This window comes from Ranitomeya imitator, chromosome 10, assembly GCF_032444005.1.
Source record: "Ranitomeya imitator isolate aRanImi1 chromosome 10, aRanImi1.pri, whole genome shotgun sequence".
Classification (NCBI taxonomy): domain Eukaryota; kingdom Metazoa; phylum Chordata; class Amphibia; order Anura; family Dendrobatidae; genus Ranitomeya; species Ranitomeya imitator.
Window position 1 is genome coordinate 128,428,579 of NC_091291.1, and position 16,561 is coordinate 128,445,139.

The window sequence follows — 16,561 nt, forward strand, 5'->3', positions numbered from 1 at the left end:
CTCCATCTTCTTCCCTCTGTCAGACAGCGCTCGGATGTCATCCAAGTGCAGTTTGAGGTTTTCCACGCGACTCAATGACTTTCATGGTCGAGTACGACCAGAATATTAGATAAAACTCAGGTATGTAGCAAATTTTTTCCTTGAACAGAGAAAAAAAAAATTGGGCAAGTGCACAGACCCATAGAACAATATTTGTCTGAGTATGAGCTGATGTTTTGTTAGATCCAACTCTGTTCAAAAATCTGGTCATGCGCACGCGCCCTTGGACCCGTCTATTTGTTTAAAACACTGTTGGGTGCTCCCTCGAACAAAGGAGTGGCTTTTTTTGGGAGGGTGCAGCTAAGTCAAAGGAGTGTATCTAAAAGGGGATGGCCACCGCTAGGGCAACCCCTTCTTGATGTTTTGCCCCGATGAATCATCTGTGCATGCGCCATTCCAGCGGTGTCGGCACTCGCGGTCCCGGGGATCTCATGCAGCTGTATGACACGTGGTGCCTGGTGCCCAATCAGTTTTCCAAAATCTGTAATGAGGGGACCACGGGGTCAGTCAATGGCTGCGTAGTTGCATGATGCCATCTTCCAAGACCCGGAAATGCCTCCCCAAAGATCATTCCGATAGAATCAAATGCTTGAATTTTTCTTAATGCCCCAAACATAAAACGATTTGCAGGGTGTGATGACATAACGGGGGTCCTAGAATCTCGACAGGCACCCAGATTCGAGAGCTATATAATAATAATAATAATCTTTATATGAGCAAGTTCTTAATGACCTGGCTCTGGCAGGACTCCGAACCAGGATCCTGTGAATCAATTTTCTCAACTCTGTATGATGAATATCAGTTTAAACAATGAATAATAAAAAAAAAACACAATGTTCTGTAAAGGTATGGACTCTTTTCTTAGCAAAAATGAGTGGAAAGTTTCTGTGGAGTTTTTAGACTTGGTGAGAAGGATTTGGAAAGTTTCCACTCAGCTTCTGTTCCAAAAAACTCCACCATAAATGGGCATTGCATGGTTAAAAAAAAAAAAAAAAAAAGATGTTCCAGTACCTATAGTGCTGGGAGAATTCCAATGACTAGGAACCTCTCATTGAAAACGAGTGGATGACAAGTTAGGCTGGTTTCACACTTGCGTTTCAAAACGCATACGTTTAAAAAAAAAAAACGCACAGTGAAAAAACGCATGTAAACGCGTGCAAACGCTGCGGTTTTTTTTACGCATGCGTTTTTGCATGTGGTGAAAAAAATGCGGCGTTTTAACGCGTTTACATGCGTTTTTTCATGCGTTTGCGTTTTTTAAACGCATGCAGATAAATGTGTGACAGCTGCCAATCATCAAAATAAAGTAAAAAACCCACTATAAACAAAAAGAGCTAGGGTTAGGGGTAGGGTTAGGGGTAGGGATCCTAACCCTAACCCTAAAGGGATCCTAACCCTAACCCTACCCCTACCCCTAACTCTAACCCTACCCCTACCCTTAAAGGGATTAGGGTTAGGGTTAGGGGTAGGGTTAGGGGTAGGATCCCTTTATCAATTTTATGGTGTGGGGTGATTTATTAGTGTGTTTTTTTTTTTTAAACGCATGTATTTTTAATGCATGCAAACGCATGTGGTTAAAACGCATGCGTTTACATAGACAGCAATGCATTTTTTTGCCGCAAAAAAACGCATGCTTTTTTTTTGCGGAAAAAAAAGGCCCCTAAAAATACTACATGTTGCATTTCTGCAACACAACGCATGCAGAAAAATACGCATGCGTTGCAAAAATGCGTCAAAACGCATACAAAAAACGCATGCGTTTTTAATGTTAAATATAGGGGGAAAAAACGCATGCGTTTTTTGCATTTTTTACCGCAAAAACGCAAAAAAAAACCCGCAAATGTGAAACCACCCTTACAGAGCATGAGAAAGAGGACACTTCCTGGACATATTAGACTGGTGTGTGCCAAAAGCAGTTTTTTACTTCTTGTGCCTGTTAAGGGCAGGTTTTGTGTGAATGGACAGCGACTCTTTATTTCTTTTCAGTAATAAGAGATGAGGATTTTTTATTTTTTTTAAACATTGCTAATTAGATAGGTCATCAATAGATGCAAATATATTCCCGCAACCTTACGCTGAAAACTGACTTTACTCATGAGATAAATCAGGCTATAATAATACTTACACCCAGAGGAGAGGAACAGAGGGGATTCCCTATTAGCAGGGAACATATTCATTGGCAAGCTCTCACAGAGAAGGATCTTCTTGCTGTGCTAGTATTTGGGAGCTCAGATGCTTGGAGTTTCTCCTTATTAGCGGCAGATAATTAGGCGAAGCAGAAGAAAAAAACGTGGAGCTTTCCAGAATGCTAGAAATATTTTGCAGTAGCAGTCCATAATTAGAAAGTGAAGCAAATTTTCTCAGGGGGAAAAGGGGGAGGCCATTGATGCGGATAGTACACAACACAAAAAGTTATTCTAGATTGTGAATGCGGAATGCCAAAGCTTAACCACATTTGCAGAAAGACTTTCTCACTTGGGGGAGATTATTACAAGAAGGAGCCAGGATGGGGTATCTTTTTACAAGAAGGAGCCAGGATGGGTGATATTATTACAGGGGTGCGAACATGTACAAATCAAACTAAGAGTTTACATATACTATATAAAAAGACACATCTGCATGTTTTTCTGAATATCTGACATGAAAACAGAGTAAAACTTTTCCCGTATCGTGGACCAGACTCTAGTTGCGCCACTGTGGGCATGAAACAGACTATAGCAAGACTGAAAACTGGTACCAAAGAGAAGACACAATCTGACTTAAGGGTTTATTCCATACTTGCCAACTCTTCTGTGATGTTCAAATGGCTCCTGAGAGAAGGCAAGACTACCCAGTCTCCAGAAAATGCGTACATTATTAGTAGTTCTTTTCGACCTGATGAGGCTGGGGTACTTACCATGAAACTTGACGTCAGAACGGCTGTATAATCCTTACATTGAAAATGGTGGAGGCCCACAAAGCAGGAGAAGGCTATAAGAAGATAGCAATGCATTTTCAAGTTGCCCTTTCCTCAAATCAAAATATAATTGAGAAATGGCAGTTAGCAGGAACAGTGAAGGGTCAATATAAGATCTGGAAGACCAAGCAAAATTACAGTGAGCGCTGCTCGTAGAATTCAAAGAAAGGCAAATCAGAACCCCTGATTGACTGCAAAAGACCTTCAGAAAGATTTAGCAGACTTTGACGTTGTGGTACATTGGTTCAGAGACACCTGCACAAATATGGCCTTTATGGAAAAGTCATCAGAAGAAAACTTCTCCTGCATCCTCACCATAAAATTCAGCAACAGAAGTATGCAAAAGAACATCTAAACAAGCCTGATGCATTTTGGAAACAAGTACTGAGGACTTGTGAGGTTAGTATAGAACTCTTTGGCCCTGATGATCAAAGGTATGTGTGGAGAAATAAGGGCACAGAATTTCAGAAAAAAAGAACATCTCGCCAACCATTAAGCATGAGGGCGGACCAATCATGTTCTGGGTTTGTGTTGCAGCCAATGGCGCAGGGAACATTTCACAGGTAGAGGGACGAATGAATTAAATGAAATTTCAACAAATTCTTGATGGAAACTCAACATCTGTAAAAAAAAGCTAAAGTTGAAAAGAGGATTGGATTGCTTCTACAAATGGATAATGATCCTAAACACATGTTAGAATCCACAATAGACGACCTCAAAAGGCACAAGCTGAAGGTTTTACTATGGCCATCACAGTCCCCTGATCTGAACATCATTGAAAATTTGTGCCTAGACCTCAAAAAACAGCAGAAGAAGCAAGACACAGGAATCTCACAGAACTGGGAGAATTTCCCAACGAAGAATGGATGAAAGTCCCTCAAAGAAGAATTGAAAGACTCTTGGCTGGCTACAAAAAGCGTTTACAAGCTGTGATACTTGCAAAAGGGGGTGCTAATAGGTACTAACCGCGCAGGGTGTCCAAACTTTTGCAACCTGGTCAAGAAAAGCAAACAATGCAAATTATACAGGATTTATTCCGCACCTACATGTACATGCACAAATTTGTAAAAAAAATTTTTTTATCTTCTTCACATGTTCAGGATGTCTATCTCTGCAGAGATTGTTTTTCCTTTTTACTTAAATGCATGTACAGGTCCTTCTCAAAAAATTAGCATATAGTGTTAAATTTCATTATTGACCATAATGTAATGATTACAATTAAACTTTCATATATTATAGATTCATTATCCACCAACTGAAATTTGTCAGGTCTTTTATTGTTTTAATACTGATGATTTTGGCATACAACTCCTGATAACCCAAAAAACCTGTCTCAATAAATTAGCATATTTCACCCATCCAATCAAATAAAAGTGTTTTTTAACAACAAACAAAAAAACCATCAAATAATAATGTTCAGTTATGCACTCAATACTTGGTGGGGAATCCTTTGGCAGAAATGACTGCTTCAATGCGGCGTGGCATGGAGGCAATCAGCCTGTGACACTGCTGAGATGTTATGGAGGCCCAGGATGCTTCAATAGCGGCCTTAAGCTCATCCAGAGTGTTGGGTCTTGCGTCTCTCAACTTTCTCTTCACAATATCCCACAGATTCTCTATGGGGTTCAGGTCAGGAGAGTTGGCAGGCCAATTGAGCACAGTAATACCATGGTCAGTAAACCATTTACCAGTGGTTTTGGCACTGTGAGCAGGTGCCAGGTCGTGCTGAAAAATGAAATCTTCATCTCCATAAAGCATTTCAGCCGATGGAAGCATGAAGTGCTCCAAAATCTCCTGATAGCTAGCTGCATTGACCCTGCCCTTGATGAAACACAGTGGACCAACACCAGCAGCTGACATGGCACCCCACACCATCACTGACTGTGGGTACTTGACACTGGACTTCAGGCATTTTGGCATTTCCTTCTCCCCAGTCTTCCTCCAGACTCTGGCACCTTGATTTCCGAATGACATGCAAAATTTGCTTTCATCAGAAAAAAGTACTTGGGACCACTTAGCAACAGTCCAGTGCTGCTTCTCTGTAGCCCAGGTCAGGCGCCTCTGCCGCTGTTTATGGTTCAAAAGTGGCTTTACCTGGGGAATGCGGCACCTGTAGCCCATTTCCTGCACACGCCTGTGCACGGTGGCTCTGGATGTTTCCACACCAGACTCAGTCCACTGCTTCCTCAGGTTCCCCAAGGTCTGGAATCGGTCCTTCTCCACAATCTTCCCCAGGGTCCGGTCTCCTCTTCTCGTTGTACAGCGTTTTCTGCCACATTGTTTCCTTCCAACAGACTTACCATTGAGGTGCCTTGATACAGCACTCTGGGAACAGCCTATTTGTTGAGAAATTTCTTTCTGGGTCTTACCCTCTTGCTTGAGGGTGTCAATGATGGCCTTCTTGACATCTGTCAGGTCGCTAGTCTTACCCATGATGGGGGTTTTGAGTAATGAACCAGGCAGGGAGTTTATAAAAGCCTCAGGTATCTTTTGCATGTGTTTAGAGTTAATTAGTTGATTCAGAAGATTAGGGTAATAGGTCGTTTAGAGAACCTTTTCTTGATATGCTAATTTATTGAGACAGGTTTTTTGGGTTATCAGGAGTTGTATGCCAAAATCATCAGTATTAAAACAATAAAAGACCTGACAAATTTCAGTTGGTGGATAATGAATCTATAATATATGAAAGTTTAATTGTAATCATTACATTATGGTAAATAATGAAATTTAACACTATATGCTAATTTTTTGAGAAGGACCTGTATGTTGGAGTAAAAAAAAAAAACAACAAACGAACACATTTTTACAATTCTGTTTAATTAAAATTTTTTCATTGTTTAACTTTAAGGGCTCTTTTGTTTCTCTGCATATTCATCATGGATGTGATCTCTGGTCACAAATATGCTGACAGGAGCTCGGAAAAAGACAGATAAAAGAGTTAGTTACTCTCCATCTGGTCTGTCAGAACGAGCTCACTGAAGGATTCTTATTAAACCCGTTCTGCATCCATCAATAGACAATGAAATAGAGGCTAAAAAAAGCAAACAGTGCCAAATGTTTAATCACACCCAATTACAAGAAAGCAAAAATTGTCCTCCTTCTCTCATAAATTATATGTTTTCCACCACTTGTTTTCTTGTTGCTCAGTACAAGGGTAGAACAATCTGTGGACTTAGCAGGACTGGAACATATTATTCGAGCGCGCTGAAGTCACTTGGTTAGCACCCGAGCATGCTCAGATAACACCTTATCCCAGCACGTTCACTCATCACTACTAAGCTCCCCAAAATCTGCGGAGTAAAATTTTTGCTGGAGAAAAATAATACATAAAAAAAGTCAACACAAACAAACATAAATAATGCAACAGTAAAATGGCCTGGGCTTACACAATGACTTCAGCCAAGTCTGCACCTATGTATGAATATTGTGTGCGGCATGAATAACAATCTGTGTGGCTCAGCAGGGCTGCAATCAGGCTCGGACTGGCCCGCAGGAGAATAGGAAAATCCTCCGGTGGGCCCCCATGCCAGAGTAAGCGGTAATTGGCCAACACATTAATTCACTGTGTACAGACAAAAGCAGCATCTCATCATTCATTCAACAAATGAAGCTAAACAAAGCCCCCCCAAGTCATTGTTACTGGTGGGTCCCTGCCCCCGCAGTCCGACACTGGCTGCAGTGCAGAGCTACAGGCATAGGTCTAATACACTGACGGGCAGAGACAGAAAAGGCCCCTGTGCAAGAACAGTATAAGGGCCCCATAGATGATCCTAATGCAGCACCGTTTCACCTCTTTTGGAGGCGGTAGTGGCCCCCCACCTCCTGGGGCCCCAAGGTGCCACCAATATGTCTGCCCCTGGCCTAACAAGGACAGGTGAATTGCACAAGATCGGATCATCCATTTTCCAAAATGAAAAATATAAAAACAAAACCATTCAACTTCATAGGATGGAACCTTACTGCCCCGCCATGCAGGAACCTTCCCTCCATCTATGGACTCTTGTGCCCGCAGGATATAGACCACCCCGCCATTGACCCTTTATCGGGGCCCTGATTACAGCGTCAGCAGATGTCTTCCATCCTCTACTGATACATTGTTTCATTAGAACATCATTGTCTGTAAACAGTGCTGATACTTTGTTGCAAAATCTGTCAACACTGAGCTATAATATGTATCTAGAAACAAGCAGACCCTGGAGATCGTCTGCAGCTGAGTGTCCTCCTCTGCTCCATTGCAGTCCTGGTCTTGGCTGTCACTGCAGCCCTTCTAAAGACCTGCAGTCCTATCACTGGGCCCTCGTACACAACCAGACCCGGTGCAGAAAATAATACCGCCACCCGCTGTAACATATTGGATCAGGATGGCATATCATTACACGTCGTCAATGCAAAAAAAAAAAAATTACAAAAATGCAAAAAATGCAAAATTGTGTTTCCTCTATGGGCATGGAAGTAATATTGCAGCATGCGGATGGCAGAGATGAAGTCTCTGGGCTTTGTCCATAGATACTACACAGACACAGATACTATTAGTGCCAGCAGCAATGATGTGGCGGATACTCACAGACATATGGCTGTAGGTGCAGATCTTATGCTGGGAAGATGCCCGGATGCCCCGCACTCATCATGCTGCCCACTTCATTAGACCCAGCACACACTGAGAATGCCTCTGTGCACAGATCAGGCTGCTTAACTTTGGATGCCAGGGCCGGGAGCAATCCGGTTCTTTGTCATTATCCTGGAAAAAGAAGAAAAAAAACCCACCTCTCCAGAATACTAAATTGTCATGGGCTGAAACTGACGCAAATCTGAACCAACCGGGTGCTTGGATGCTTTTAAGGACGCTCCTCCCTAATAAGCCACTGCAACCGGTTTACAAAGCAGCAGGATGGGAGTGGGGGGGGGATGATTCCGGGTATTGTGCATGTTATATCCTCTACATGTCACCGACACGTCTCATTTATCAAATGGGGAGAAGCCATGGAAAGGAAGCAGCCAATAGGATCACAAGTCAGTGCCACCTTAAATATCAGAGCTGCTGCTGCTGCATGCTGAGGCTGGGAACTGGCCGCGCCACCTTAAATATCAGAGCTGCTGCTGCTGCATGCTGAGGCTGGGAACTGGCAGTGCCACCTTAAATATCAGAGCTGCTGCTGCTGCATGCTGAGACTGGGAACTGGCCGCGCCACCTTAAATATCAGAGCTGCTGCTGCTGCATGCTGAGACTGGGAACTGGCCGCGCCACCTTAAATATCAGAGCTGCTGCTGCTGCTGCATGCTGAGGCTGGGAACTGGCCGCGCCACCTTAAATATCAGAGCTGCTGCTGCTGCATGCTGAGGCTGGGAACTGGCAGTGCCACCTTAAATATCAGAGCTGCTGCTGCTGCATGCTGACGCTGGGAACTGGCCGCGCCACCTTAAATATCAGAGCTGCTGCTGCTGCATGCTGAGGCTGGGAACTGGCCGCGCCACCTTAAATATCAGAGCTGCTGCTGCTGCATGCTGAGGCTGGGAACTGGCAGTGCCACCTTAAATATCAGAGCTGCTGCTGCATGCTGAGGCTGGGAACTGGCAGTGCCACCTTAAATATCAGAGCTGCTGCTGCTGCATGCTGAGACTGGGAACTGGCAGTGCCACCTTAAATATCAGAGCTGCTGCTGCATGCTGAGACTGGGAACTGGCAGTGCCACCTTAAATATCAGAGCTGCTGCTGCTGCATGCTGAGGCTGGGAACTGGCAGTGCCACCTTAAATATCAGAGCTGCTGCTGCTGCATGCTGAGGCTGGGAACTGGCAGTGCCACCTTAAATATCAGAGCTGCTGCTGCTGCATGCTGAGACTGGGAACTGGCCGCGCCACCTTAAATATCAGACCTGCTGTGAAATATCGGTGCAATTATTGGATATGATGTGTATAGACACTGGCGGACATAGACAGGAAAGGACCCCTGTGCAAGAACAGTATATGGGCGCTCTGCAGTCCAATATCTCATCATCATGCACAATTCCACCTGCTCTGGAGGGGGTAGTGACCCCCTTTACCTCTTGGGCACCAGGCTGCACCAATGACACGTCCGCCCCGGTGTATAGACGCGCTTGTGTCACTGGCGCAGCCGCGTACTGCTGTATCTACATGTGACGGTGCCACCTTAAGAGCCGTGTGCTGCTTCTATAGCTTGTATGTAAAGATGGGGCAGTCACTGTTTGCCGTCGCAGGCGCCGTGCTTCGCTTTGTGCAGCTACTGTTTGTTGTACCCATATGTTGTAGCTAGGGCTCGTCACAGTGGCATGCAAAAGTTTGGGCACCCCCGGTCAAAATCATCGTTATTGTGAAGAGCTAAGCAAGTTGAAGATGAAATGATCTTTTAAACGCCTAAAGATAAAGATGACACATTTGCTTTTTGTATTTTAGGCAAAAAATGTATCGGCCCAGTCTCCTTTCAGTAATTTTTTAAAAGTATATATTAATTTTTTTCATTTTAAAATGGCAGAAAGGAAAATGGGCCAATGCAAAAGTTTGGGCGCCCTTAGAGATTTATGTCCTCAGATAACTTTGACCAAGGTTTCAGACTTTAATTAGCCTGTTACGGTTATGGTTCGTTCACCATCATCCTTAGGAAAGAAAAGGTGATGCAGCTTTATAAAAACGCAGCCTCCTCTAAGGTTGTGCTAAAAAAAACAGCAGCCAAGGGTTCTTCTAAGCAGCTGCCCAGCACGCTGAAAATGAAAATGGTGAAGATCCATACAACAGGAGAAGGCTATAAGAAGATAGCAAGGCGTTTTCAACTTTCCCTTTCCTCAGTTAGAAATGTAATTAAGAAATGGCAATTGGAGGTCAAGATAAGGTCTGGAGGACCAAGCAAAATTTCAGTGAGAGCTGCTTGTACGATTGCTAGAGAGGCAAATCAGAACCCCCGCTTGACTGCAAAAGATCTTCATAAAGATTTAGCAGACTTTGCAGTTGTAGTACTTTTGTTCTACTGTTCAGAGACACCTGCACAAATATGGTCTTCATGGAAGAATAATCAGAAGAAAACCTCTCCTGCGTCCTCACCATAAAATTCAGCGTCAGAAGCAAAAGAACATCTAAACAAGCCTGATGCATTTTGGAAACAAGTCCTGTGGACCGATGAGGTTAAAATATATCTCTTTGGCCACAATGATCAAAAGGTATGTCTGAAGAAAAAAGGGCACAGAATTTCAGGAAAAGAACATTTCACCAACCATTAAGCATGGGATGGATCAATCATGCTTTGGGGTTGTGTTGCAGCCAATGGCACGGGGAACTTTACAATCGACCAATTTTCCCTTTTGTGATTTTTAAAATGTAAAAGATGAAAATATTATGTTTGGCAAAAATACAAAGGACTTGTGTCATCTGTAACTTTGGACGTTTTAGAGATCATTTCATCTTCAACTTGCTTAAACTGTTCACAATAACAGTAATTTTGACCCGGGGTGCACAAACTTTTACATGTCACCATAATTCAGGTCATTTTCCTTGTGGAAAGAGCAGGGCAGAATGCTGAAGAGGAGGAGAAGGAGGAGAATGAAAACAAGGACAATGAGGAGGAGAATGAGTAGGAGAATGGGGAGGAGAATGAGAAGGAGGAGAATGAGAAGGAGGAAAATGAGAAAGAGGAGAGTGAGGAGGAGAATGAGATGAATGAGAAGAATGATAATGAGGAGGAGGAAGGGGAGGATAATGAGGAGGAGGAGGAAGGGGAGGATAATGAGGAGGAGGAAGGGGAGGATAATGAGGAGGAGGAGGAAGGGGAGGATAATGAGGAGGAGGAGGAAGGGGAGGATAATGAGGAGGAGGAGGAAGGGGAGGATAATGAGGAGGAGGAAGGGGAGGATAATGAGGAGGAGGAGGAAGGGGAGGATAATGAGGAGGAGGAGGAAGGGGAGGATAATGAGGAGGAGGAGGAAGGGGAGGATAATGAGGAGGAGGAGGAAGGGGAGGATAATGAGGAGGAGGAGGAAGGGGAGGATAATGAGGAGGAGGAGGAAGGGGAGGATAATGAGGAGGAGGAGGAAGGGGAGGATAATGAGGAGGAGGAGGAAGGGGAGGATAATGAGGAGGAGGAGGAAGGGGAGGATAATGAGGAGGAGGAGGAAGGGGAGGATAATGAGGAGGAGGAGGAAGGGGAGGATAATGAGGAGGAGGAAGGGGAGGATAATGAGGAGGAGGAGGAAGGGGAGGATAATGAGGAGGAGGATCACATTTTCATTTTACTAGGAAAAATAGGAAGCATTATGGACAGGTGATGCAGACAAAAAATAATAATAAAAAAAGAAGCTTCCACATTGCCGGCCATATGTATCGGATTAATGTCAGCTGAAACTGCAGGCTGGACCGGACAATTATTGGGGTGTATTGGGGTGTCCCAAATTGCTCTTGATGGTAGATTTGTTGGAAAAGAAAGAACAGGCTATCAGATTCCAACACGCCAGATCCAAGTGTGATAAGTCACTGCCAGAAGTGTCTGGAGGTAGCTTACTACCCTGCGTGTCTATGGAAGGTGCAGAGGTCCCCAGGCTGTGAGCCTAAAGGTACCTTCACAGTGAGCGACTTTAGAACGATAATGATAGCGATCCGTGACATTGCAGCGTCCTCGCTAGCGATATCGTTGTGTTTGACAGGCAGCAGCGATCAGGATCCTGCTGTGACATCGCTGGTCGGAGCTAGAAGGCCAGAACTTTATTTCGTCGCTGGATCACCCGCTGACATCGCTGAATCGGCGTGTGTGACGCTGATCCAGCGATGTCTTGTAACCAGGGTAAACATCGGGTTACTAAGCGCAGGGCCGCACTTAGTAACCCGATATTTACCCTGGTTACCATTGTAAATGTAAAAAAAACAAACACTACATACTTACATTCCGGTGTCTGTCGCGTCCCCCGGCGTCAGCTTCCCGCACTGACTGTGAGTGCCGGCCGTAAAGCAGAGCGGTGACGTCACCGCTGTGCTTTACGGCAGGCAGGCGCTCACAGTCAGTGTAGTATTTTTTTTTTTTAGGTAACCAGGGTAAATATCGGGTTACTAAGCGCGGCCCTGCGCTTAATAACCCGATGTTTACCCTGGTTACCCGGGGACCTCGGCATCGTTGGTCGCTGGAGAGCTGTCTGTGTGACAGCTCTCCAGCGACCACACAGCGACACTGCAGCGATCGGGATCGTTGTCTAGATCACTGCAGCGTCGCTAAATGTGACGGTACCTTAAACGCGTTCAGTCATCAGCTGTCCAAATTGTAAACCAACTAATCACATGTACATTTAGGAAGACCTAACTGCAATCAATGGGGCCATTTGTAGAATATTTTCTTTTTTTTTTTTTTTTTTTCATGTAAATGCAATTGAATTGAAGAACTTAAAAAAAACAAAAGTTCAGAAAAACCAACAAGGAACTGGAAAAGGTTCCCATACATACTGGACAGCTATTCCTTCAGCTTTTACAAGAGGAGTTAGGGCATAAATGATGTTCATGTGCTAATGCTGTAGAATAGAGAGTACCAAGACTGATCGCTCATCAATTAAATGGAATCTGTCAGCACAGAATGACTGTTCAAACCAAGCGCAGGCGATCAGTGCACCCTTGGTGTGGCAAAACAGTTCTGTGCATCTTCCCACCTAGTTGTTTTCCATCTATCCCCACCCTACTCTGGTTCCTGGAAAGCCAGAGCTGTCAATTAAAGAAGTGAAGGGCAGTAATAGATGTAAACCAAGTAAATGGGAAAATGCTATGAACTTTTTGCCAACGTCATGGTGTACCGAGCTCCTGTGCTTGGTTTGGACAGTCATTTTGTGGTGACAGGTTTCTGGTGCAAGCAATTACTTTTATTAGTCCCATGCTTATTGACATGATGTCCCCCTGTGTGAGATCTAAGTGTCACATGTCGGTCAGCATATACACTTTACCTTTTCTGAAAGGCCACAGAACCTGCAACACCATTAACAAGAGGTAACACCAACCAAACACCACCATAAAGAGCAAGGAGATCTCCAAACACCACGGAGACCAAGGAGATCTCCAAACAACAGCATGAAGACCAAGGAGATCTCCAAACAACACCATGAAGACCAAGGAGATCTCCAAACACCACCATGAAGACCAAGGAGATCTCCAAACACCACCATGGAGACCAAGGAGATCTCCAAACACCACCATGGAGACCAAGGAGATCTCCAAACAACACCATGGAGACCAAGGAGATCTCCAAACAACAGCATGAAGACCAAGGAGATCTCCAAACAACAGCATGAAGACCAAGGAGATTTCCAAGCAATATCATGAAGACCAAGGAGATCTCCAAACAAGTCAGAGACAAAGTTGTTGAGAAGTACAAGTCAGGGTTTGGTTAAAAAAAAAAATTCCCAATTTCTGATGATCCACCAGATCACCATCAAATCCATTATCATCAACTGGAAAGAACATGGTGCCACTACATACCTACTAAGAGCGGGCCATCCACCAAAACGGTCAGCCCAGGCAAGGAGGGCATTAATCAAAGAGGCAGCACAGAAACCAATGGCAACCCTGAAGGAGCCTCAGGGTTCCTAAGCAGAGACTGGAGGATCTGTCCATACGATCACAATAAGCCGTACACTCGACAGAGGTGGCCTGTATGGAAGAGTGGGCAGAAAAAAAGCCTTTTCTTACACACAAAAATTGTAAGGCTCATTTTGAGTTTTCCAAAAGACGTGGTAGATTCCCCAAATGTATGGATGAAGGTGCTGTTGTCACATGAGACCAACATTGAACTTTATTGGCCAGCAAGGTAAACGCTGTGTCTTGTGCCAAACCAACACAGTTCATTACCCCAAGAACACCATCCCCACTGTGAAACATGGTGGGGATGTTTTTCCGCAGCAAGGACAGGGAAAATGGTCCGAATAAACGGGAAGATGGATGGTGCGAAATACAGAGATATTCTTGAGCAAAACCTGTTTCAGTTGATTTGAGACTGGGACAGAGGTTCACCTTCAAACAACACAATGACCCATAGCATACTGCTAGAGCAACTGTAACGGTTTTTGCCAGGACAGAGAGGAGCCAGAAGAACGCTGCGTCTGATTTCTCCTACTCCTGCACAGATTAGAAGCACTTCAACTTCTTATTAAATGGTGTAAATTTATTTTGGCAGTGCAGGGGTTAATCTACTCTGTTGAGCGCCCCTGGAGCCACTCCCTTCTCCTATATAATCTGGGCCCTGGCTAGCACTCATTGTCAGAGTTAGCTTTTGCTGCATAGCTGGAGGCTGTTGGTTATTATTTGAGAAAGCCTTGGTGGATTTATCTGTGACTGTTGCTAGGTTTTCAGTGTATTTGATAATTTCCTTTCTTCTCCTACTTAACCCCATCCTCCAATCCCCGATGCATTCCTCGGCTGGCTGAGTGAGCATATTTGTATGTTTGGTATTTTTCGTTATCCCTGTTCGTATTACCTTATTAGTCTGGTTGGTGTATTACTATACACTACTACTCCTCTCTTCCCTGGGTGGTGGAAGGGTACAGACTGAGGGCGGATTCAGGAGCTAAGGCAGGGTACGTGGCCCCGGCATCTTCACCATCAGAAGTAATCCGGGGAACAAGGCTAGCTAGGGCGTTACATGTTAGGTTAGGGTGTAAATGTTTTGGAGTTGCCGAGTCATAGCCCACACTTTAATCCAATTGTGAATCTGTGGAAAGACTTGTAGATCGCTGTTCACCAGAGCAAACATCTAACATGAAGGAGCTGGAGCAGGTTTCCTTGAGGAATGGGCAAAAATTCCAGTGGCAAGATGTGGAAAGCTCATAGAGACTTATCCACAGTGACTTGCAGCTGTAACTGCCACAAAAGGAGGCTCTACAAAGTACTGACTTTAGGGGGCGTGGGTGGGCTGAATAGTTATGCACACTGAAGCTTTCAGTTATTTTGTCCTATTTGGTGTTTCTTCACACACACACAAAAAAAGAAAACCAAATGTTCACAGTTGTAGGCATGAACTGATGCAAATCCTAAAAGATATCAAGGTATCCATCATTTCTTGCCAGCATTAAAAGTTAGCGAAGCCCCAGATTAGTGACTTCTTTTGCAATATAACCCAGGGCCCGATTTTCTACACCATGTAGTAGCAGCTGCAGAGTGGAATTTTTTTTTATTTCTTCATGGCGGAGATATTAGCAATCAAAGTATCTGGCGCCTGATGAGTGAACTTTTGTGAGTGGGCCTCATCAGATAACAAGTCACACAGGGAGGAGTGCAGGACTCCAGTGATAGCACCCACTGGGACTTAAAAATTAACTCATTATGTATCAAAACTTTGCTAATATCTCCACAACGGAGAGGTAAAAGTGGAAGAAAAAAAAAAAAAAAGCAACGTAAAATTTGGTGAAAAGGTTCTCCCACGTAACATAGAAATCCTCATATACTGGCCAGTGCTGCTCCTGCAATGTTATGTCACATGATCACTGCAGCCAATCATCGGCCACTGACCGGCGTCAGCACTCGATGTACTTATGAAGGCTGCAGGCGATCAGCGGTCACTCATTGGCAGAAGATGTGTCGTTGCAAGTATATGATTTGCAGTGGCTACTAGAGTCCAAGATTAGAACCTGGGCCCCCTTTCATGTTGGACAGATGTATGGGCCCTCGTAGAGCTCTAAATCATTTAGAGACATACAAGACGCACCAGCTCTCCCATTATGTAGTAATGTCCCCCTCCTGGGCATATCCTAGTATATATGCTCCACTTCCTTGCCCTATCCTGGTATGTACAGTGCCTTGTGAAAGTATTCAGCTCCCTGGAACTTTTCAACCTTTTCCCACATATCATGCTTCAAACATAAAGATACCAAATGTAAATTTTTGGTGAAGAATCAACCACAAGTGGAACACAATTGTGAAGTTGAACGAAATTTATTGGTTATTTTACATTTTTTTGTGGAAATTCAAAAACTGAAAAGTGGGGCGTGCAATATTATTTGGCCTTTACTTTCAGCGCAGAAGTTCATTGTGGATCTCTGAATGATCCAATGTTGTCCTAAATCCCTAATGATGATAAATATAATCCACCTGTGTGTAATCAAGTCTCCGTGTACATGCACCTGCTCTGTGATAGTCTCAGGGTTCTGTGTGAAGCACAGAGAGCATCATGAAGACCAAGGAACACACCAGGCAGGTCCGTGATACTGTTGTGGAGAAGAATAAAGCCGGATTTGGATACAAAATGATTTCCAAAACTTTAAACATCCCAAGGAGCACTGTGCAAGTGATCATATTGAAATGGAAGGAGTATCATACCACTGCAAATCTACCAACACCCGGCCGTCCCTCTAAACTTTCATCTCAAACAAGGAGAAGACTGATCAGAGATGCAGCCAAGAGGCCCATGATCACTCTGGATGAACTGCAGAGATCTACAGCTGAGGTGGGACAGTCTGTCCATAGGACAACAATCAGTCATACACTGCACAAATCTGGCCTTTATGGAAGAGTGGCAAGAAGAAAGCCATTTCTCAAAGATATCCATAAAAAGTGGTGCTTAAAGTTTGCAACAAGCCACCTGGGAGACACCAAACATGTG

General features: G+C 44.2%; 1 protein-coding gene across 2 annotated transcripts in view; it reads right to left on the reverse strand.

The window, feature by feature from the left end:
* Positions 1-16,561, reverse strand: part of KLHL17 (kelch like family member 17) — a 65,202-nt gene that overhangs the window by 44,397 nt on the left and 4,244 nt on the right. Inside the window, exon 1 of one of the 2 annotated variants that reach the window (XM_069741767.1) lies at positions 7,560-7,757. The exons of the other annotated variant lie outside the window; for it this stretch is intronic. Within the exon in view, the coding sequence (XP_069597868.1) occupies positions 7,560-7,565 (6 nt within the window). The 5' untranslated portion in view covers positions 7,566-7,757. Of the gene's footprint in view, positions 1-7,559; positions 7,758-16,561 lie in introns of those variants that run through there. 2 annotated transcript variants of the gene reach the window in all.